The sequence below is a fragment of the Amyelois transitella genome, chromosome 2 (assembly GCF_032362555.1).
Source record: "Amyelois transitella isolate CPQ chromosome 2, ilAmyTran1.1, whole genome shotgun sequence".
Lineage (NCBI taxonomy): Eukaryota > Metazoa > Arthropoda > Insecta > Lepidoptera > Pyralidae > Amyelois > Amyelois transitella.
Genome location: NC_083505.1, coordinates 11,654,579 through 11,677,343, shown reverse-complemented (window position 1 = coordinate 11,677,343; position 22,765 = coordinate 11,654,579). Strand labels below are relative to the sequence as shown.

Below are 22,765 nucleotides of genomic sequence, written 5' to 3'. Positions count from 1 at the left end.
TCTGGAGTACACGCTCGGCTCCGGCCACAAAAGATCTTATTTTTCCTCTCATTTTGGGAAAATCCCCCCTTACTGCACCCCTAGACCACTTAAGGAACATGCTAAATTTCAAATCTTTAGACTCAGCAGATTGGGTTGTGAGTTGATATGTCTGTCTGTTGATTAGTCTTCTTTATTTTATAAGAAATGTAGTTCAGAAGATGATGAAGACCACTTTTGCTAAATGAAGGTCCCAAACATGTACAATAAATCAATTTCATCCTAGCATATTTGAAAATCCCAATTTCCGTTTGAAATCCATATGTAATAAATTCGGTGAGATTTTTAGTCATTATTTATGTGTCTGTCCACTTTTTTCTTTCACTGAGCATAGACAATTAAAAAGTCAACGACCATTCGAAAATCGAATTCAAATCAATGTCAGTTATCCCGGGTCCAGCGACGTAACCTTGTGACGTCATTGACGTAACCGTCAATGACGACACAAGGTGAGCCCGTCGCCGTCCGTGACGCCCTGCTTGTTCCCTCTTGCGTAAACTACACTGCTGCCCTACAGATAAAAAAAACACATAAACTAAGGGTCTGGGTTTCATGATTTAAAGTCATCATTATCCTAACGTTCCTGGGTGTGTCCTCTCTGAGTACGATCCCGATTCGAGGTTCGCCGCCTGATGGCCCTGCTTACTCTCTTCTTGCCTTACCTGCAGTGCAGTGATATACAGTCAATATATACTTAGAATAAAGAGATATGGGTTGGAATAGCTTGTTTTATTAAAATTTTACTTGTTCCCCTTCTGGCGTCTCTGTGGAGGTGTCACCAGAGGCCATCTGACCCCACATACAGTTATTAAGACTTTAAGAATGAATAGGATTCCTGGTTTTAAGTCATCATTCTCATGGCATAGAGAATCCGAGACTCGTTTGCGATAACGATCTTGGAGTGGGTATGGTTTTTACACCAAAAGACTCCAGTCAGACCTGCAGGGAAATCTAACAGAGTTTGGATCGTGTTTAAGATTATTTTTGTATTTTACTTTAGTAATAATTAAAAAAATATATTAATAATCTACATGTAGATTGAACATGAAATTTGCTTAGCTGCATTACTGTCCAACACACGGTGGTCCAAGTCAATTACCCTGGGTAGGTACAGTTTATGTTCTTTATCTTCCAATCTTGATTTGTATCACATATGCTCGCTCCGTCGATGTTTTATATACTCATTGCCTACGTATTAATTTCTTGAAAGTTTGTTTAATGAAGGTATTATAAGGAGATATGATTTGATTTGTGTTTATTTAAGAATATTTTGGTTGATACATTATTGATTCGTTTCTTGTTCTATTTGTTTACCTTTTGAGCATTTTTTTCTCACTTTCTTACCGAAGACACTTTCATTATCATGTATTGAATAAAAACTTTCAACTTTCCCGCCAAAATGTCGGCGTCTTGACAGTTTCAAATTAGGATCACATTTTGCACAATTGGTTTACGAGAACGCATTCTGCTCTAGATTCGCAAGTCGCAGGCGACAGGTGCTTTCCGCCTGATTGGTTAACGATACTTAAGTTCATTCATCTGTATGTGTACAGCCCTAATTGAAAACAAAGATACTACCTTATTCTTACTTTTTTTCCCATAACAAAAGTCTCGAAATTACTTTGAGGCTAACTCTATCTTTGAGATTTGTCTTGATTTTATTAATGTATTTTTTTTTATGTTCTGACTGGTAGAGCTATTTACATTGTAACTTTGGGTCAATTAAAATTTTGAAAGACAGTGTATCATTGATTTATTTCATTTCTGACCGACTTCACAAGACTGTGCGAATAGTCTTCATTATTCAGTTAGGTATTTTAGCATTTCGACTTAGTCAAAAGTAATAAAACAAGAATGTTAATACGTAGTAAGCTGTTACATTTTGCATTAAACGTTGTTCTCGATAAAAACATTTGATGCGACGTGTTAACATATTTTATATTATTGCATAGAAAATCATGTGTTTCCGGTCTAGTAGTAGCTTCAAAAGGAAATTCGAAAGTTATATGTAGCAAATTTCTATATGAACATTTGTTAACACCTACACGATTAACCATAAAAGTTGATATTAGGTAAGTTTAAGATAGGAAGTAACGGATAAGGATACAAAAATACTTAGCATAATATATTATAATATCATAGATCATAAAATGAAAAAGAAAGTGTGGCCGCATGAGCTACATTTTTTGTGAACACGTTAAACAAATATGAGATCATCTCAATAATTATAACCTTTCAAATTGTTTGCTGCGGCAGGTGATAAAAAAATATAACTTTTTCTTGTAATAAGTTAAACAGAAATTCACTAATTCAACCTCTGCTTTCTGGCTTTATAATCTGAAGCGTGCGGAAGACAAAGAATTCCAGACAGTGAAGATGCAATAAAATCTTTATTTTGTTGAACAAAACTTTGATTAACTTGTTGCAGTAAAGTCTGTTAGCTATTACAGTTAGATTGAGTTTAGTTTTCATTAGTAATAAGCCGTAAGTAAAACAATCAAAGTGTTCAGAAATAGTTTTTGAGGGGACTTTTTGCCCCGTACCAAATCGCCCGTGAAATTTCTAACGTGATGGGTTCGTGGTCAAACATCAAAAAAGTGTCATTGGAAACATGAAAAAATGGCATTGAAGTGGATCGGTCATTGCATCTACTGTCCGGCGCTTTGTCTTTATTAGATAACGTTTATATAGGTATCCATTTAGACGAGTTGTCAGGTGGAAAAGTATTATCATAATTTCTGATCTTGTAGTCGGTTTTGCGTAGGTCTTTTACTTCGGAAATATTACGAGAAATTATTTGAAGATTAGAGGAGCTATTGAGAATTATTTTTAATTCATAGCTTCCAATCTTTTTAGGTTCTCCAATGGCAAAAATTTCGTAATAAATTGCGCTGCCTCATGTTTACTCTGTTGTTTGTTACGAGCATCTGATTCACATAATATGTTTTAGAGGCGTCTTTATTATTCACGATTTGAGTTCTGCCTTTGTTATCTCCATTAGATAATGTGCCATTGCCGACGTAATGTCTGTATCTTAAAGATCTTCTTTGTTCACTTTACTAAAATGATATCTATCATATGACTTTCTAACTTTCTTATCCTTGCCTTCATCGTGGGGACTTTTATTCATATCCGTACAAATAATATGACATATACATATACTTAAATTGTTATCGCCCGATGTCTGCACTTGAAAGGCAAAAAATATAAATGAGGGATCTACCTATGACAATTAGAATCCTAAATATTTAATTTTTAGATTTTCGCATCACGCGCTAACTATTGCTCTGATTTGAATGCGGTTTTCTCAGATTTAACTTGGTTCAACTTAAAAAATGGTGCACAAAAGTTTCTCCCCGCACCTCTCTGAGGGAAATACTAGGGGTCAGTTTTCATTCGTTCTATGGCGGATGCAGTCACTGGCAGCTAGTTTAGAAAAATATTCTGCCTCTAAATCGGCGATAGCCTCAATTAGTAGAAGCCACGATAATTCTTGTTCCACTTGTGTTACTTTCCAAGTGGCGACTGGGTAACGGTATCGGATGCTTTGTCTCTAAGATGAGACTTCTCAATTGGCCCTTCGTTTCTCACACACACTACTTTGAAATAATCGTGATAGTTTTCAGACCTACATATTCGTTATAATTTTGGTGGCTTGGTCGTGTGATGCTTGATATTAAACTATCACTGTTACAGCATGATATTGTAATTTTATGGATGGATAATAACAGCGGAGAAACATTTTTTTCTGGTGTCTTTTATTAAAGAGTTTATTTTTAAGGCAGTACCTTTTAAGAAATAGGTACCATGCTGGGATGGTAGCGAATTACAAATCATAGTGTACTGCTTCTTTCCCGCAAAGAGTGTAGAAGTCAATTAAGGGAAATGCTTTTTAACTTGGCTGTTAGGCGATGGGCTAGCAATACCTCACTATCTGAACCTCAATACCACGGGACATTATAGTCTTTTTAAGACTGCGTTTTCTGTCTACCCCGTTAGGGAAACGTATACATATTTGTATTTATAAACAATTATCACTTCTTGTGGCATAGGTAGTTAAAAATAAAGTAGGTACTACATTGTGGCTGTTCTCAATCCCGCTGTTACGCCACTGCCGGCAACCTGCGGTGTTTCACTGTCAATGTCAAGTGATGGATTAACGCCACCGGCTGCTTTGGCGGTTCTGATCACCTTGTGTCGTAAACCGTTCAATTAAGTCATAGTTTTTAATATATATGTTAATGAAGTTAAAATTCGAACTATTAAATCAACAAAAATAAATATATTATGATAAATTAATGTGTACAAATTACACAGATTGAGTTAGCTGCGAAGTAAGTTCGAGACTTGTGTTATGAGATACTAACCCAACGATACTATATTTTATAATTGATACTTAGATAGATTACCATCCAAAACCCCGGCCAATCAGAGAAAATTCGTTTCCCAGGTATGGATTCGAACTCGGGACCTCCGTGGTGTCACAGACAAGCGCACTACCGCTGCGCCATAGAGGCCATCTAAATATGATTTTCCTTTCGATTTCTTTAAAAAAAAAATACACAAGAAATATTTTGTCAACTTGAGTGTTCATTCTAGTTGGACACTTAAATACCCGAACTACTTAACGACATATTATTGTCATGCAAGTTCAGACATGTAAATCAAAACATTCTTGAGTTTTCCACCGTCACCCCTCGTCCACAGAAGTCCGATAATGCAACCTGATTGTTGTGCTAGTCACCCACACATCTCACCACATCTCATACACTCAACGTGGTACTTGACACTGTTCCACTGAATGCCAATGCCAGGTGAGCTAAATCCAAATCATTATTAACAGCTAACGCTGATATCGAAGACATTAAAATGCAAAAACCGCTAAATTCATAAACGATACTCCGTATTAACATGTTAATGATTTGAATCGAATTGATTTAATAAATACTTGCATATATTATCAAAGCCGATTTCTTTAAAAAAAAAATACACAAGAAATATTTTGTCAACTTGAGTGTTCATTCTAGTTGGACACTTAAATACCCGAACTACTTAACGACATATTATTGTCATGCAAGTTCAGACATGTAAATCAAAACATTCTTGAGTTTTCCACCGTCACCCCTCGTCCACAGAAGTCCGATAATGCAACCTGATTGTTGTGCTAGTCACCCACACATCTCACCACATCTCATACACTCAACGTGGTACTTGACACTGTTCCACTGAATGCCAATGCCAGGTGAGCTAAATCTAAATCATTATTAACAGCTAACGCTGATATCGAAGACATTAAAATGCAAAAACCGCTAAATTCATAAACGATACTCCGTATTAACATGTTAATGATTTGAATCGAATTGATTTAATAAATACTTGCATATATTATCAAAGCCATCCATAGTCGCGAAATTGCTTTTTTATTGACGTTGACATCACGAACTTGCAGTCGTAAATTGTATTGCAATATCATATTAATTTTCAGAATTAATTACTCTGATTTAGATAAACGCTAACGATCGGTCACGAGATTTTGTTTTGAAATATTTATCTTATTTTGTAATATCAAGTTCAAATTGCCAGTCAACCTTGGTAATGAGAGTTGGGGAAAATTTTAAAGTTTTAATGTTTGCATGAATAGATAAAACTTTATTCTTGTTGGAAAAAACAAAGTTACATAATCTCACGAGAACTATTGTTAGTTCAATATTTTATATAGTTATTTCCCACCGATATTTTACTATCATGGCTGCAAGGTGCAACGACTAGAAATACATTAAAAGTTGCACTTTGCTCGAGATAAGTTTATTCAGCGCCCACAGTGCAGGCAGTCGCAGCGATATTATCATAAAACTCAGTAGCTATGTGCCTTCGTGCAGAGTAAATATTTGATATTTGTACTCAATTGCTTTCCAAGTGCTTGTAGTTTGTGCTGCACTGCTACAAATTCTGCGCACTCTAGAATATTTATGAAATCGTAAGTGTCGTTCTGTGACGGAGCAAGATAAATAGAGATAATAGATACTTTTGAATTGAAAATATGGAAGAAATTATTTTAGATTTAATGTTTTATTGATTGAATGTTTTTGAAGATTGAATGGGCCTTTAGTCTCAAGTTTCATTCGACAATTGCCATTTATGGAAATCACGTTTAGTAATAGAAAATGATCAAAACTTAATCTTCGACCACGAAGAATTTGACACAAAAATTATCCGCGGGCTTTCAGTAGAGGTATTTCAATGGTTCTCGTGCTGCCTCTGGCCCGAATATGAGGTTAAATAGAAAGAATTGTTGGAAATCACGAAAGTTTGGTTGCGGCAAACTCTAGCGGCGTTTACGGTCGCGTGTTGACGTTAGGCTAACGTGGCATGCAACTGGAAACAATTTCAAAGATTGGAATTAAAATATTCTAGAATTGGTGTTCATAATTTGAAAATTACTTCATTAGGTCATGCTGGGGCGTGGTAATGCTGCTCCAGATTTCCTCATATTTTTCTAGTTTTCGATTGAATGTGAATATATATGTCACATTTTTCAATATAGTATATAACCAACTTTGTAATATTTAATGAATGAAAATAACACCAACAGCTCTATGTACATAAGTCTTGAATGAATAAAAGCTTCATTTTAGGTCGAGATAAAGCTCGTTTTCTAAACAAGGGAAAGAGCTTTTTGAAAATTAATGTTAATCATGTTTTTGGATCAGATTTTTAAAGAAGTTTGTTTGGGCTACTATTTTTCAATAAACTCTAGTCACCCATTCGATCCGTCAGTCCCAAAATAACTCTTAGTATCTTTCTTACTTGGATGGGCCATTGTCATCATTCTGAATTGTTTATTACCCCAGTTAATAATTTCCTTCATCCTTTCGCAGTCAACATCGATGTGAACGCCGAGAGCCCGTGACGCGTGACTCCCTGCGAATATTCCCATGCGATGAGACCCGCAGGTGGCATTGTGTTGATGAATTATTTATGATACTATTGTTGCCTTCACGGTCAGATGATGCTGTATTTTTTATAAGTCTTGCTCTGTTCTCTAGGATTTTAACTGTTTTACTATTCAAACCAATTTCTTCGGTTGTGTTTTTTTTTATTTCTGTTATTGTACAAATGAATTACGATTCATTTGTAACAGGTACGCTCGCTTAGGCCAATACTCCTTTGAAATACGATTGCGTCGTATTGTAGAGCGGAAGTGGATTTATTCAATACTTTTTTGCAATTTATCAATGGGTACAATATCCTGTCTTCGTCGTTTGGTTGAAAGTCCTTTTAAATACCTCCTTTCGTTCCGTCCTATCGTCCTTTTAAATAGTGTGTAATTGGTACCCACGAGAAACAGGTCTTTAATAAATAACTCAAGATGTTTTGCATCGCAGTTGTTTTCTCATTTTATATCTTTATCATCACCTACTTACATCGCGTTGTTTGTCCAACATAGTTGACTTGTCTCACAGACTTAGGAACCGGACTAAGTAAACAGTTTATGCTTTATTACCCAGGAATGTGTTTCAAGGCCATAAATCTTCTAGTTATTGTTTACAAAACCTTTACGTGACAACTTTCTTAATTCGCGACTCGAGTTTAATTTGACGTTGTTGTGCATATTAAACACGATTCTTCTTAGAAATTACTTGTTTCTATAACTCTCTCTGCATATCCGAGTTGCACTACATTTCAACATCTAGATATTTGCTGCATCTTTTCATTTTGTGCGGTTTGCAGCGTAGGTATTCATTTTTCAAACCATTGAGATGAAATTGAAATGACTTACGAGCACTATCACTGTTATTAATAAATTTGTGCTGAAAGATAACACGCATTTACCACCAGTAAATGTAACATCGTCATTATCTCTGGCGTTTATCCTAAATAAGTACTTTCTGATTGGAGCGAAGGCATGATCCAGAAAAAAATTAGCAGTGTTTAAACGTATTTGTTAAACTAATTACTTATATAATTATTGGCGAGTCATTTGTAATTTTAATGCATTTTTTTACGCTCACTCATCTTTGGAAATGAAATTACATATTTACAAGTAGTTATCTCCTTTGTGCTCTAGCCGCCTTAATAAATGCAGAACTATCAACTCCCAGCTATAAAGTCTCACTCGCAATTTACTTTTACTACTCGTTTTACATGCTGTTCACCGCCTGCTCGTCATTTCCAATTTATTTGTTACATATTTATTCATAGCTTTTTCACTTTCGTTCTATGATGAATGAGATCAGTGATCTTAACTTCGCGTTTTGTAATATAAGCGAATACATTTTGTGTTGCGTCATTTGTATTATTATTTTGTTTATCGGTTTTAGAAGTATTGTCATTGTCATTTTCTTTTAGAATAAAGTTGTAATTTCATTCTGTTTTATTATTTTGATGTAACAAAATTTTACTGTTTTCTTTGTAATTTTTGAGGCAAAGAAAAAGCACTTTGTATTAATGTTTTGGGTATTTAGCAATCTATAGCTCGGGTTCGGGTGTTAATCAGGTACCAAAAAACCAACGTGTGAAGAATGGAAGACTTAAATTGGGATATCATATGAATGAACAATAAGTTTGCTTGAAATGGAAAGAAATAAGTAAAGGAATGAGTTTACTTAAAGTGGAAACGTGTAGAAGTATTTTATGTATGTATACCTATTGCTTAAAACGTTGGAAGTGCGTATGTCTATGAGTGCGTTTACGTTTTTCCTTCAATCGCTTTCTATTCTTATCTATTATACATTCTCCATCGACGCTATGATTTATTTTCTTTTTACCAATTTCATATTTTGTTACGACGATAACTGGCCATTCAAAACGTCGAAAGTAATCTTCTGAGCCACAAACATCTCATTGCCAAACCATAGCTACGAAATTACGCGTCATTTTTTTCTGTTCATGACCCATTGTTCCTATAACGGTATGTTTTGACTTATCTCAAGAAATTATGACCTGTAGAGCTTTTGAGTGAAAAGGTGAATCTCATAGCAAGAACCCTGTTTTCCTTTGAAAGTATTTTAGACTAAGATATTTTATTGTGATAAGTAGCATCTTTGAATATTTCATATTAAGTCAAAACATATCATAATGTTATATCAAATCATATTACGTTAAATTTAAGGTATGTTTTGTTAATGAGATGAGTTTATTTTAAGTTTTATTCTTATTTTCCTTGATGTACTCGTACTAAATATATAAATATTTGATATATTATCTCTTTCTATGTCATGAATTATTGGTGCCAAAGTCATATCTGTTTCACTAATAAGGTTACACATGAAACTAATCATACATTTAATACCGCCCATTTCTCCTAAACTAAACACCATGAGGTCGAGACAAGCGAGGGGTTATGACGACTTAATGATAAAATGACGCTTTCTAAATCGTTATTATGAATCAAATGTTTGGATGACCACAACAATGCGAGGCGCTGCGTGGTCTGAGTTTTTGCGCCAGCTTTAACGTAGGGTCCTCAGCCTTTCTAAAGTATATAAGTGGATAAATTTTCATGATCGAACCGTATAAGAAGACTTGTCATTTCCAAGATAAAATCTTGAATGGAAATGATCTCTAGCGCTACTAGAACTATCAAAAATTGAGGGTCGTGCCGTGAATCTTTATTAATATTTTTATGTGTTTCAATCAGTAAACATATTTGATGAAATTACTAAATATACAAAGGTTCTTTTTTTTGTTTTTTTTTTCTTCAAAACTTTGATTTTTGGTATCAGTATGCTTTTGCAAAGTCTGTTATTATCTTTGAATCTAATTTCATCATATCACTGTTAGTAAGTTGGAAATTTGTTATGTCCAAATATCAATTTTTACTGGAGAAATTCTTCCATGGCAACCCTACTTTCACGACACCAGTCCTTATTAGTGTTCCGATATTGTTCAAATTTCGATTTCGTTTGACCGCCAATGAACGTTTATGGTATATGGCACTGGTCGTTATGGACTCTTTTTACTTTTTTTAACGTTGTTATATTTGGGCTTTTCTTGAAAGTAAAATAGAACCAGAGGTAGTAATGAGATTGGGATGCCATTATCAAAATTGATGGATGTTTGTTTTATATCGTTTTGATTTTGGTTAGCCAGTGCCATTACTACAGTCGCGCCTTAGATACATACAATACCTATACTCTTATCAGTCTTATTTATACTAATATGCTTTGTAGTATCTATCTAGGCAATTATTTGTCTATAGTTTTAGGTATGTTGCTTGTTAATCTTGTATGTCCATAAGATTAATCTTGGAAATGACTCCACAGTTATATCATTATTTAAGTTCGTTTTTTAGGTGGCATATCGCAAAATGTGAAAGGCTTTCTTTGTTATCGGCTATCATACAATCGCGTAAAATAAATGGAGTTATTTGTTGATAAGAAATATGGTTATTGATTATTTTTCTATAGCGTTAACAAAAAAGTAGAAATACAAAAAGTATTTTAGGGGTTAATCTAGGGGTTAGGGGGTTGACTTTATGAGACAAGACCTTTTTATTTATTAATATATGGCCGAGTTCAAAAGTTTATCTCATTTCTGTTCTCTCCCATATTAAAATTAAGTAATCTGATAAGCATATCAAAGCGGAAAGATCTGAGGACCTTTTCGATAATTGGATAAAGATTTAGTACACATCAGGCTCAAAATTTTTCATTTGACCTAGGACTTCGCTCCTTATAAAATTATGTAAACAAATACCATTTACATCTCAATAATCGATCAAGCATATCTACAAACAATTGTCAGCGGCTATTTGTTTAAAAACGATGACATTTCCGATAAAACGCCAATGTGTATTGTAAACCGATCTGTATCTGGTTGTCCTCTTGCAATAGGTTAGCTTTTCGAAATGTCTAATTAACCTTGTTTCGCAATTCGACCATTTTCATATACATTGCTGCTTTTCCTTGGGAGTCTCTTGCAGTTAGAAGTTTTAGTACGCATTGCGATTACATGTACGCTGTTTGAATGAAAGATGTGACAGTTAAATCTGTTTTATGGAAACCGCACGTGATTTGCGTACTCTTACAACAGCACTATTTCGAAGATTTTCTTCAGACTTACAGATTTCATTAATCTTTTTTTCACACATTTTCAACGATTAAGAGTAGAGTCATCTTTTTTAAAACATCCGCAGTTCGGCCCCTTAATTTTTGAGGCGTTTTGCCCACCCTTTTCAGTCAGTTTTGCCTTCTAAATAGCAATGTATACAGATAAAATGTGCATGTCAATTTGTAGCACATCGTTGTAGTAACGTTTTTCAATAGATTATCATTCGGATTAATAAATCCAGATACGCCATTTAGAGAGGCATTGGACAGTGAGGCTGAGGCGTTATTAAACGCTTCCTTGTTAGTGGTCACTTAGGAAATATTGTGGACACGACGCCCCGCAGCGGTCGCTTTCCGTGACTTATTGTTTCTCAGCTGGTCTGAGTTACCTCGTTCGCTTTCGGAAGTTTTATGGATGAATTATTAAGACTTTATTCCATACCTTAATATGCACGGTGCTCTGCTTCCTTGGGAATCACTTAAAAATACTTAGCGCTGTTTTTTATTATATGTCAGAATTGAGTATGCGTTTCCACAAATTGCTGCTGCGTGAAATTATTCATGTTCAAGATTTTTATTTTTTTACATCACAATAATTTTTGCTACTTTTTTATTTGTTACCTTCTACCTTTTTACAAGTAGACCAAAGTTCTATTCCCACTTTACAAAGGTTTCGGCTTTAGTTGTTTTCTTATCAGGAACAATACTTCTTTCACTCGTCCGAACATTTCATCCCTGAACCATATTGAGACCAAGTTTTATTCATAAATTGTTTTATCACTTGAGTTCTTAGGTCTATTTACAGAAGAGTTTATTCTTAGTGAGTATATTACAGAAGAGGTTATTTAGACGATTGGGGAAGAATATATTCTTACATATTTTCCGAATAAAATAGTCCATTTCTACCAGAGATATCGAATATGTGTGGCAAATCTTAGTTTAACTCTACCATGATTTCCAATTTATTTGTTTCTTCTGACACGTTTATTAGTTACACCTACAAATTTTCATTAAGATTAATATTTCACCTGTCTCACACAACGATTACTCAGTCGACGTGTCAGTGCATCTATTAAGGAAATTGGGACAAGAAATTAGCCGTGGTGTGAAATCTGCGAGGAAAGCAGATCTTGAGTTAGATGCTCGCTTTCCGCCAGAGAAAGCATAATGTGCCCCGGGCTCCGTATATTCTTATAATTTACTTAACCGCGTTACACTCTCGAGTTTTCCACCTTCTGTAATAGAAAGACGATTAATTTTAAAGGGATGATTCAGTATATAGTTTAAATCCATGTTTTTATGTGGCTCTAAATTAGAAATTATTATTTCAATTTAATGGTTTCAAAACACTGTATTCTGTGGTTTTAATACATCTTTTGAAAGTCATGAATCACGCGATGCTATAGATAATTTTTTGTATCATATGCGGTATCTTTTAATTAGTTTAAAATTCTACAGTGTTTTGGTAACTGTTGTAATATCCCTTTAAAATTCCTTAACTACAATATAAATGACGCTCATTTACTTTCATAAGAAAATACCCTCTTTTAGATAAGTAACGTAACAGAATCCATAGGCAGTAAGTGCGTTAATTAACCGATAACAGCTGTTATGATATCGTAAAGTTGGCGATAGCGCACTGAGTTACCACGCGCGATCGCAACCGAGTGGTTCGTGATAACGAAGTGACGATTTACGAGGTGCCAGAGTTGATAGACTGATGGGGACTGATGTAGAAAACTTAGATGTACAGTCACCTGCAGATCATATACAAATTTAAGTGCTTTAGGATAAAATAAAATGAAGAGTGGCACGTGAGTCTGCAATACGCAAATGGTATCAAATCATAGGATTAATGAATACGGAATATCTAATGTTAATATATTCAATTACAGCATATTAGTGCAAAATAATTTTTGACACAAGTTGGTGTCGAAAGCTATAATTTACATTATATTGCCTTTAGTTTTGCTGCTAACAGCTGTGGTAGAAGGTAAACTAGGTAGCTATAATAAAAGTGATAGTTTATAAGTTAATGAATTTACAAGAACCGTTCTAGTTACCAAAAATGTTGAAATATTAGTATGGGTGTAACATAATCGGTAATGTCTAAACATGTTATAGTAGGTACTTAATAGTTCACACATGTGTTAATACTGTAATTTCCTATACCGATCTGACTCAGCCTGTCAACAGCCTGATTTATAGCCTGTTAACAGTTTTATTTCGTTATCGTCGCTAATTGAGTCCCCACTTTCCACTGTCCAAACAGACAATAGAATACCTGTTAATGGCCAATCACTATATTAGACGCGGCCTTGCGCCCACGCCTGTAAACAGAGCGAAATGTCATGTGGGTGGTGCGAGGGAAATAGGGAAGTATTGTTTAAACTAATTCTTACAAAAGATTTGTTAAGAAAATTTTAAAGAAAGTGCGCGAACTACATATTACGATCGGATTGACAATTCGAGCCAGAGAAGCAGACAGGATAAAGGCTTGTGCAGAAACCCATACTCTTTCTATATTTATTTATGTCTGTATAAAGGAGGAAATCAAATGATAGACTGAGTTAATATTTAATGCACAACCCAAACAGCTGATTCAAGAGATTTAAATTTCGCATGAAGGTTCCTTATGTGACATATGGGTACACTAAGAGAGGATTCCCGAAATTTCTCCTGGGAACAGAAACTAAAAGGATTTTAAATGAGTACAGTTACTCTAGTGGGCAGTAAAGTCCAACAATTCAAAAAGTATAGCAAAACAAAAGGAATATAGTAATGAGCAAAGCTGTGCAAGTCAAAGACTCCTAAAACAACACATTTCTGAATTGTTTTCACAACTCACGTGTTCCAACTCTTACATAAGATCTAATTTGCAATCGGAACCTAATAGCAGTGTTTTAGGTCACGTCCTTGAGCCTACAGTTTCGTTTGGTAAACACGCTTTATCTTATCAACATCACAGTTTTAGTGCACTTGGAACGAATGGAATGAATTTTATGAGTCTAGGAGACGGAATGGCCCCGCTGTGATGATTAATCTTAATATTTTTTTTTTAAATATATAAGATAATCAGCAGAAATTATTCATTAATTTCTTATGTACCATGTTATAACGCGCACGTAACGTACCTTTATTTTATCTCCGACGTTTCGAATTATGTTACAATGACCCGCGGTCACCGAGCGATTTTTATACCTGTATTATTTATAAATTCATAGTATAATGCAACGTGAAAGTTTAAAATCAGTTGTTACAGATTATTCAAAAACAATGTACTGATGATTGTGAACGTACCTATGAGATTTTAATATCGCGCGAAAATCGATGGCTGTCCCGTTTCACGTCATAATAAAAAGCGTGTCGCGTGCTGTGCTGCGGGAGCTGGTGGAATACCTATTACTTACAATAAGTATGCCTGTACAATGTAAATGGCTGCGGTTGAAAAGTTTAACATTCTTTATTTAGTTAAAACAGACATAGAGGACACTAATGAAATATCTCCATCGAATCATATTATCTAGATAAATGTTAAATTAATAATCTTTCGGGTAAAAAAGGTTAACAAAATTTCTTGGATTATAGTACCTATTTTATTTTATTGTGCTTGGAAAACATACAGCCATATCTTGTACAAATCTATAAAAGTATAACATTAGTTAAGTTGCCATCATTTACATAGTGATAAACAGATGACTGTCTTGTGAGTAGATAAGATATGAACAAGGTGATTTGAGTAGTCTACATTTGTATCTACAATTCAGGCCATAATTTTACCTATTATGTTTGATCTATCCGAAATGGGACTGAGATAAAAGTAACTTATGTTAATCTAATGAAATAAAGATTTATCGTCATTACAATATGAAAATATCAACTGCTGATGTATTTAGATGCAGACCGATTTCAGAGGGAAATTTGGAGTTGGGAATCTATGATAAGCGTTCGTGTACTTAACAATAACAGTGGTTTGCTAAAATAATGCTTTACACTATTCACTTATTACATCACAAAATTATTCAAATAATAATCTAAATACAATAGTCGTCGTTAGTTCCAGGATTTGCGTTAAAACAACGATGATTTTTATCAAACCATTAGTGCAAGAGAATCAAAAGGTTTTTTCGGATCATTTACCTCAAGTGTAATCAAAGTGACCTAAAAAGGGAGAAAACAATTGTTGGAGATAATGCCTATGTTGCAAATCCGATTGGGTAACCTAACACCTACTTGATAAGTGTTGAAGTGAACCGTGTGTCATCATTTATGTGGGTTGATCAACAACATGAGTCTAATTCACCGAAGAGATAACTGGGAGTTCATATTAAACGGAAAGCTGACTGTACTGTATATGATGCAGCAATACTTAAACTGACCTGTCAGCAGACTAGGCATAGTCTTGTTAGCTAGTACCGATTTACTTAATCTGTAATGATAAATTCTATATTCAAAATAAATAAACCACATCGGGGTATCGCAACCTACAATCGGATTGACATTTTGCCTAATTATGCTGATTCCTAAATGTATTTATCACACGATTTCTTAAAGGTATAACAGAATCTGCATTATGAGGCCGTATTTTGCGCATCACTTAATTTTACTGCTTATATCATTGTCTCTGTTTCTCAGCATAAAGTATTTTCAAATTCCCGTTTGTATTCTCAATCGTTACCTCCAAAACTCGGAATCTGTTGCATTGCGAAATTGAAAATTTTTGGTTGGCAAGGTACCTTGATAATTTTTATATTGTGTGCAAAAAAGAAATTTTATTCTTATTGTACAAAAAATAAGTTTAACCTTGTTACAAATCACCTTGAAACACTAAGTGGTTCATAGACTCCTTTCACAAGGTCCTTTCATTCCTGACCATTGGGTGGATTTGCCGCAGATATTCCAGAAATGAACTCATATAGTAGCGGTGGGTCTGATCACAAATTGATTACGTACATCATTACCCCCTACGTGAGACCATTCCTGGTTTTTGTCTTGGTCGCCGCTCACTTATTTGCCACAGTGTATCTAACGTTAGAAACTGCCTGTTGCTAATTGAAACTTTCTTAATTTTTTTTTGGGTGGTGCGTTGGTTTGATGGTTTTAGTACTTTGTCTCAGGAGCTGTTATTTTTATTTATTAGCATGCAAAAGTTAAGTCCAACTAAGATTGTGGAGTTTGCCTCGAGTTTTATTGAATCAATTGACACATTTTATTTATTTGAAATTCATCAACAATACCTACTTTCAGTAACATCACCGTGTGAAGGAACAGATATTTACAATGTAAGTAGGTTGCATGTTTGGTTTTACTAGTGTTATTAAATATATCAGCGTTAAATTGGCGGAGGTAGCCGAGGCGACTATTCCCCGTACTGATAAGATCCGAACAGTAAACTCGGTGTGCATAATTTTAAAACCCCTTTGCGGTGTGGTCTTGTCGGGCAAGTGCAGGATGGCGCGAAACTGGCATTCTGTTTCATCGGTAGCTTGGCTATTATTTTGTTGATACATACAAACATATAGTCACGTCTGTATCCTATATATTCCTATATATCATATATATGGGGGGTACGCCCTTGACTATGGATTCTGAATTGGGTGAGTCAGGTTTTAACACGAAGTGACTCTCATCTGGGAACCTGAACCCGTATTGGGTTATAGTTACATTATCCATTCATTATTCAAAAGTTAAATGAACAAAATTGAGACATGGGTGAAGCTCCGGACGGGAGATGGTATATAAGTAATAATAATATATAAAAATCCTATAAAATGTCTACAAACATTGAAGTTTAATAGTCAACAGACAAATTTGGCTTCTATATATATTTGCAGCAAAATTTATGGAATGGGATATGAAATGGGAAAGACGAAAAAAAATGACATAATGGCACTAGTTTATAGTTTGGTTTCTGGTAATGGCGTTTTTGACGCAAATCATTTTTTGCCAGTAGTGTTAACTCGTCTTAATACTTAAGTGGATTTTATGAAACCACATAAATTACACAAATTAAGTCACATCATGGTACGAAAAACTTATATTACACCTTAATCGCAGAAACAAGGCAATGAACTATAAATTGATCGTACGGTAATCCGCTTTTCGTAAAACGTTGCCGGCATGTAGTGTTTTTGTACAATCAACAAAATCAGATTGTGGAACGAGACCCATTTGGTCAAAGGAGGTTTTTATGGATCTACTAAGAGATCATTGTTCTTGAAACAAATATTATATTTTACTCCCTTTCTTGTCAGCGATATTTCTGTTTTTTCATTGCATCCCTTGATCGTATTATCAGCAAATAAAGTTCGTGAAAAGCAACATAAACATTCATCATTTAGTTAATCTTGTCCATAATTTTGGCATAAATACACATTACTTAACACATTTATAATTTTCGTAAAAAAATTACCGAATGCAATTGTAGTACTCGAAAATTGTTTCATGTCTTTGTGATAGGTGTAGGTACCTACGCACGCGCATGGATGTTGTAGATGTTGGTTTCCGTGGAACTGTAATGTATGTATATGTTATAATGTCATGCCAGGATGGGTTTGTCACGCGCAAAGGGTGAATGCACTGAGCAAAGCTCGTAAAATAAATCTTTGTATTTGTCTAAATAATCGTCTAGTCCTAAGAAGGATTGTAGAGATGAGAGACGATTCGTCTTACTGATAATATCCGTGCGAAAAGAAAGCAATGTAGACATGCAATACTTAATAATGTTCAATTCTATTGCAGACGGTTCAGCAGAATTGTCACCATTCTGCTTGACTTCTAAAGACGATAAACACATTGCTATTAATGTCTTAATTTGTCTTCTATTAAATAGGTCGTAAAAGGATGAACCGATGAGATGCTTTTACTTGATAGTCTTGCAAGTGTACATAAATAAAATTTTGAAATGCATAGTTCTCAGACATACTGTGATTGAAAATGATTCTAATGGGTCAGGAGGGCCGATGGGATCTGGCCAAATAATGCTACCAGAAACTAAAGACAGCTCAAACAATTTTGTGATTACAAATAAAGTTGTTATTTGATTTGAATTAAGATAAAAATATTTGACATTCATTCCAATATATTTTAATCTGAATCAAAATTACAAACGCTTTATTTTCAGCCTTGAAATTTTACAAAAAAACGTTCTGATGTTGTCATTAATTTACGTTAAGGCGGAAACCATTAGAAGATTAGCCATGCATTTGGGTCGTTAAGCTGCTCAATGAACATTTGTTGAATGTTCAGGTATTATGTCTCGTCTGTCCATTTTACTTAACTCATTAACATCCCAAATTTACTAAAAGTGTCGTTTCGTTTGTATTTTTTTTTGCAAGTTCGTAAAAACCAACTTACTCGGATTAAACATAGCTTTTGAATTTTTGATTGATTTGGGTCTCGAATGATGAATGAAGTATTTTGTGTCGTTTAGCTAGTATACCGTAATGTGGGCCACAATCCGTGAAGCTTTTTGGCGGATGGTGCGACTTGGAACACGTCAAGATGAGAGAGTTGGTAAAACAAAGACAAAAAGATGATGACAGAAAAAGGAATGGTAAGATGATTTTGTCATGTGGAGCGGAGTGGATCAATGAAAACAAATTGACTAAATATATGTACAAGAGTGTGAATGTAAACGTTGGATGAGGAAGGCCTAGACGAATGCTCCTTGATCTAATCGGATATTTTTGAGTTAAGATTACCGTACAATATTGATGATGCAAAAATAAGTATTCAAGAATCGTAGCAATTAGAACGATGCAATCTCTGCCTAGCCCACCGGGAAAGAGACGTTATCATATGTATGTATGAAGGCAAGTTAAAGCGCATGCGTGACTGCAGCACATAAAGCTTAGTTGATTGCATTTTTGTAGGTTTGAAAGAAGTATAGAAATGACATGTGATTTGTAACATTGAAGATGCTTTGTTCTTTTGAGATATTTAACCTCAATTAATAAGAAAGTATTGTTTTATTTTTACCAGATTGTGCTAGTAGGATGGTTTTGTCTTTTTATTTATTAACCAATTTATGAACACAGATAACTTGAGATGCTGTATGGCGTGTATTTGAAAATCAGAAGGTGTTGTGAATTTAAAAATCTATTATGATATGTATGTAGGTATGTCAATTATTGGGTGTCCACGATGGGTGCAGAGCCAGTCTAAATGCTAGTTTTTTCCATAATTAGAAATTTTAAATGAAATATTTAAGAAGAAGATGAAAGTTAAACTTTAAAACTAATTGATAGATGTTAATTTTAAAGTGCAAGACGAGAATAAAATTAAATAAAGCGGCGCCTTTGCTGTTAAGTAACATGATTATTATCTTACGTTTTACGAGTCGGCCTTTATTATTATTGCAATGCAAAACACCGGAATAATACCACACATCTGACGTGTAATAAAACGGTTAGCGGTAGTGCTGTGCAGAGTTTTGTGTTTAACTTACAATTCCAACTAATGTTATAAATGCGAAAGTAAGTTTGTTTGTTTGTTACCCCTTCACGCGTTATCTACTGAACCAATTTTCTTGAAATTTATATTATTAACAGATTAGAGAAGCACATAGAGTACTTTTTATTAGTAAAAACTGTAGTTCCCGTGGAATTTGCGAAAATCGGTGTGTTATTCTGAAAATATTGAAGTATGGTCCCGGTACGATTTTACTAAATTTACATCGCACGTTGTAAAGTCATAAATCAACTATGTCAAAGCTACTTGTCCATAAAGAAAGCATAACGACAATTTTCTAACCCCGGGTTTCCCCGGTCATCGACCCTCATCATGGTGCTCTATGAAGCATCGTTATTCTGCGACATCTTGCAAGTTTACTAGACTGTGGCGTTGTTGTGTTCTCAAATTGAATTTTTTAGGCTGTGAAGTCTAACTCACAAGACCAATCGCATTAATTGGAAATTGATATTGTTCGTATATTAACTAGTTGCTGCTTGCGACTTAGACCGCGTGGATTTTCAAAAATTTGAACGCACGATGGACACTAATCGCTTAAATTAACTAGGGCCTAAATGGTGCCCAGGGTTAATTCCTTGAAAACAAGAAAAATTTAGATCCATTCAGTTGTTCAGGATAACTGACAAAAATTCGTATGTCGACTTCTATATTTTTGTTAAAGAAAAATACTTATGTTTAATTTACAGAACCATTTTTACTGTTTTATAAAAAAGAATAATTTGCCGGAAACAGTTTTTGTAAAAAATATCATTTTAATTGTTTCAGATGACATCACAAGGGAACAAGTAACATCGGAAACAAAGGTAAGCCTATTTCTAAACTCAAACGTCAATTACAAGGAATCACGGTTTCAATGACTTTTTTAAAGTGTAATTTCATTTCCATTTCAATTAAGATTATGATTGCCAGATATTACATACTATACAAAAAAAAAACAGAAACATCGGTTTAGCTTTAAATCGCTTAATGAACATTAAAAAAACAAGCATTTAATGAATCTTAAAAAACCTTTTTTAAAGAAAAATACTTTATTAAACTATATTTACTTACATTTTTTAATGTAAAACCAACCCTGCCGATAAGAACTGGCTCTTAAATGTAAGAAGATGTAAATGTGCAGTTTTTATTTTATCACACAAAGTGCATGCTATCACGCGTTACGCAGAAATGTAAATTCGCCAAGTATGCAAGTCCGATGCGATGTTAAAAGGCCCGCCGCGATAGATATAGTGCGGTCAATGAACTTGTAAAAATTAATCTTGCAGCCTCTTTTTCCATTGCTGCCTTCAATTGTGACGTGGGCAAAGTGTGGAACTTAGGTTTTTAGCTTTAAAGAAATGTAGAAAACATTATGTTTAATTTGCGTAATGACAGGCTTGAATAAATCAGAATTATGGGAACAATTTTAAAATTCAAAGGATGCGGATGATTTTAAAGTCACCTGTATAACAAAATAAAATTAAAGTTATAAAGGGAAACGAGAGTGTGTCTGTGGTTTCTTTCCAAAATCTGTGACACAATTTTGCCTGTATAAATTGAAAATGTTGTTTTGTTACGTCATCAATAAACTCCAATGATTGATATAATAAATTCAAAACGCAGTGTTTGTTTACTTCTCTTCTCATGAAACAAAGGTTGAGGGGTCGTGGGCATCAAAACAACATACGTGCAAATCCGTTATCTGAGTGCATTCAAGAACAACCATGTTCCGCAGGTCTGAAAGGAGGTTGTAATCGAAATTTATGAGTAGACCACACGTTGGCACAACCTGTTGTTTATTTCACTCATGCCATTTTTACCGTTATCCCAACTATAGAAAGTTCATATTGAATTGACTAGTGAAATGTTTATGAGAAGAGTGATCAAAGATAGAATGCAATTATACAATTCATAATTTAGAAGTGCTGGTGTTGGGATATTCACTACGATACAATTCTGTTTAAGTCTTTGTAAAATTATTTTCATATCACTGTCGGTTAACGTTGTGATGTTTAAAAAATCTTTTTTAACCCAATCACTAGGAACAGAGTATTGTATCAAAGAGATGGGGTAGAAAGCAGCCAGAACGGAAATCTTCTCAATCGTTATAACTTATGTCAAAACGGTGACTATTATTTATCAATAAGTATTTACAATCCCAATTAATGTAAAAAGGTACTGACGTGAGATGCGATAGTCACCACCGTCGATCAAACTGATGGATGTTAACTCCAGTCGTGGGAACATGGTTGTGTGTTTGGTATCTTCGTTAACTTAACGGTTTCTTGAAATGATCGAATGAATAGAAACACTTCTTGCAAGAAAACGAAATGGAACATCCTTGAGAATTAAACCGTTGTACTCAAAAAATAAAAAAGTTATTTATCCGAACGTCCACTACAATGAATCTTAATGAACAAAAAACGTATCATACATATATTCATGTGTTTTTGTAGAATAAAAGTGATTTCAGTTTCCAAGGTAGTATTAGGCAACCAGCAGACCGTAAAAACTTAGCTGAAATATCATATGCGTATCTGGATTCGACACTAATGGCTGAGAAATCTAAATATACACTGTAGCTCTCGCACAAGTTTGTTTGCGTATTACGTGAACATCTCAAATTTTCACATGACTTTATATAACACTATTCAATAACAAGTTCTCAAGGATACGAACAATCTGGGTTCAATCACATCGCTCTCGGTGAATGAAGCACAACCCAGCAAGTTGTAGGAGTCCAACCTTTGTTTGGTTCCGTTTTCAATAAAGTGCTTTTTCAAATGATTCGGATTTCATTGTAAGAAGCAGGAACCCGCAGAGGAAAGAACCAGCGCCTGCTCAACTACTTTTTGCGATAAGAATCGAATAAGCGAAAGTGAATCGATCGCTGGTATCGATCATGGGTTATGAGAATAATGTCTCGACGTCTAGAGAAATGTAACGAATGGATTTATTGCAATTTTATTGTGTTTGATATCGAGTTTCTTTGATCGAGATCTCGCTCTCGGTCAGTTTGTGATTATATTCAATTCATAAGAATTTAATTCTAAACTTGTACCAGTCGGTATAATACTGGCGATGGTACTTACTCTAGATCAAATTGATTATGTCGTACACAATCTCTACTTTTCTTCCTCTCGACTCATCAAATATTTCTCAATGAAAAATCAATGTACATTGTCTTATGCTTTACTTTTAGAGATCTTGCCTAGATTATCTAT

The 22,765-nt window shown here is 34.4% G+C and overlaps 1 protein-coding gene across 3 annotated transcripts in view; it reads left to right on the top strand.

Annotated features, from left to right (window-relative positions):
• LOC106128974 (protein spire) overlaps window positions 1-22,765 on the top strand; it is a 150,345-nt gene that overhangs the window by 21,955 nt on the left and 105,625 nt on the right. The window contains exons 1-2 of one of the 3 annotated variants that reach the window (XM_060945481.1): window positions 12,762-12,904; window positions 20,328-20,365. Coding sequence is in view for 1 of the 3 variants with exons in the window: in XM_013327375.2 (XP_013182829.2) it covers window positions 20,328-20,365 (38 nt within the window). In the remaining 2 variants the exon portion in view is untranslated. Of the gene's footprint in view, window positions 1-12,761; window positions 12,927-20,327; window positions 20,366-22,765 lie in introns of those variants that run through there. The other 2 variants (XM_060945475.1, XM_013327375.2) reach the window with 2 other exon arrangements.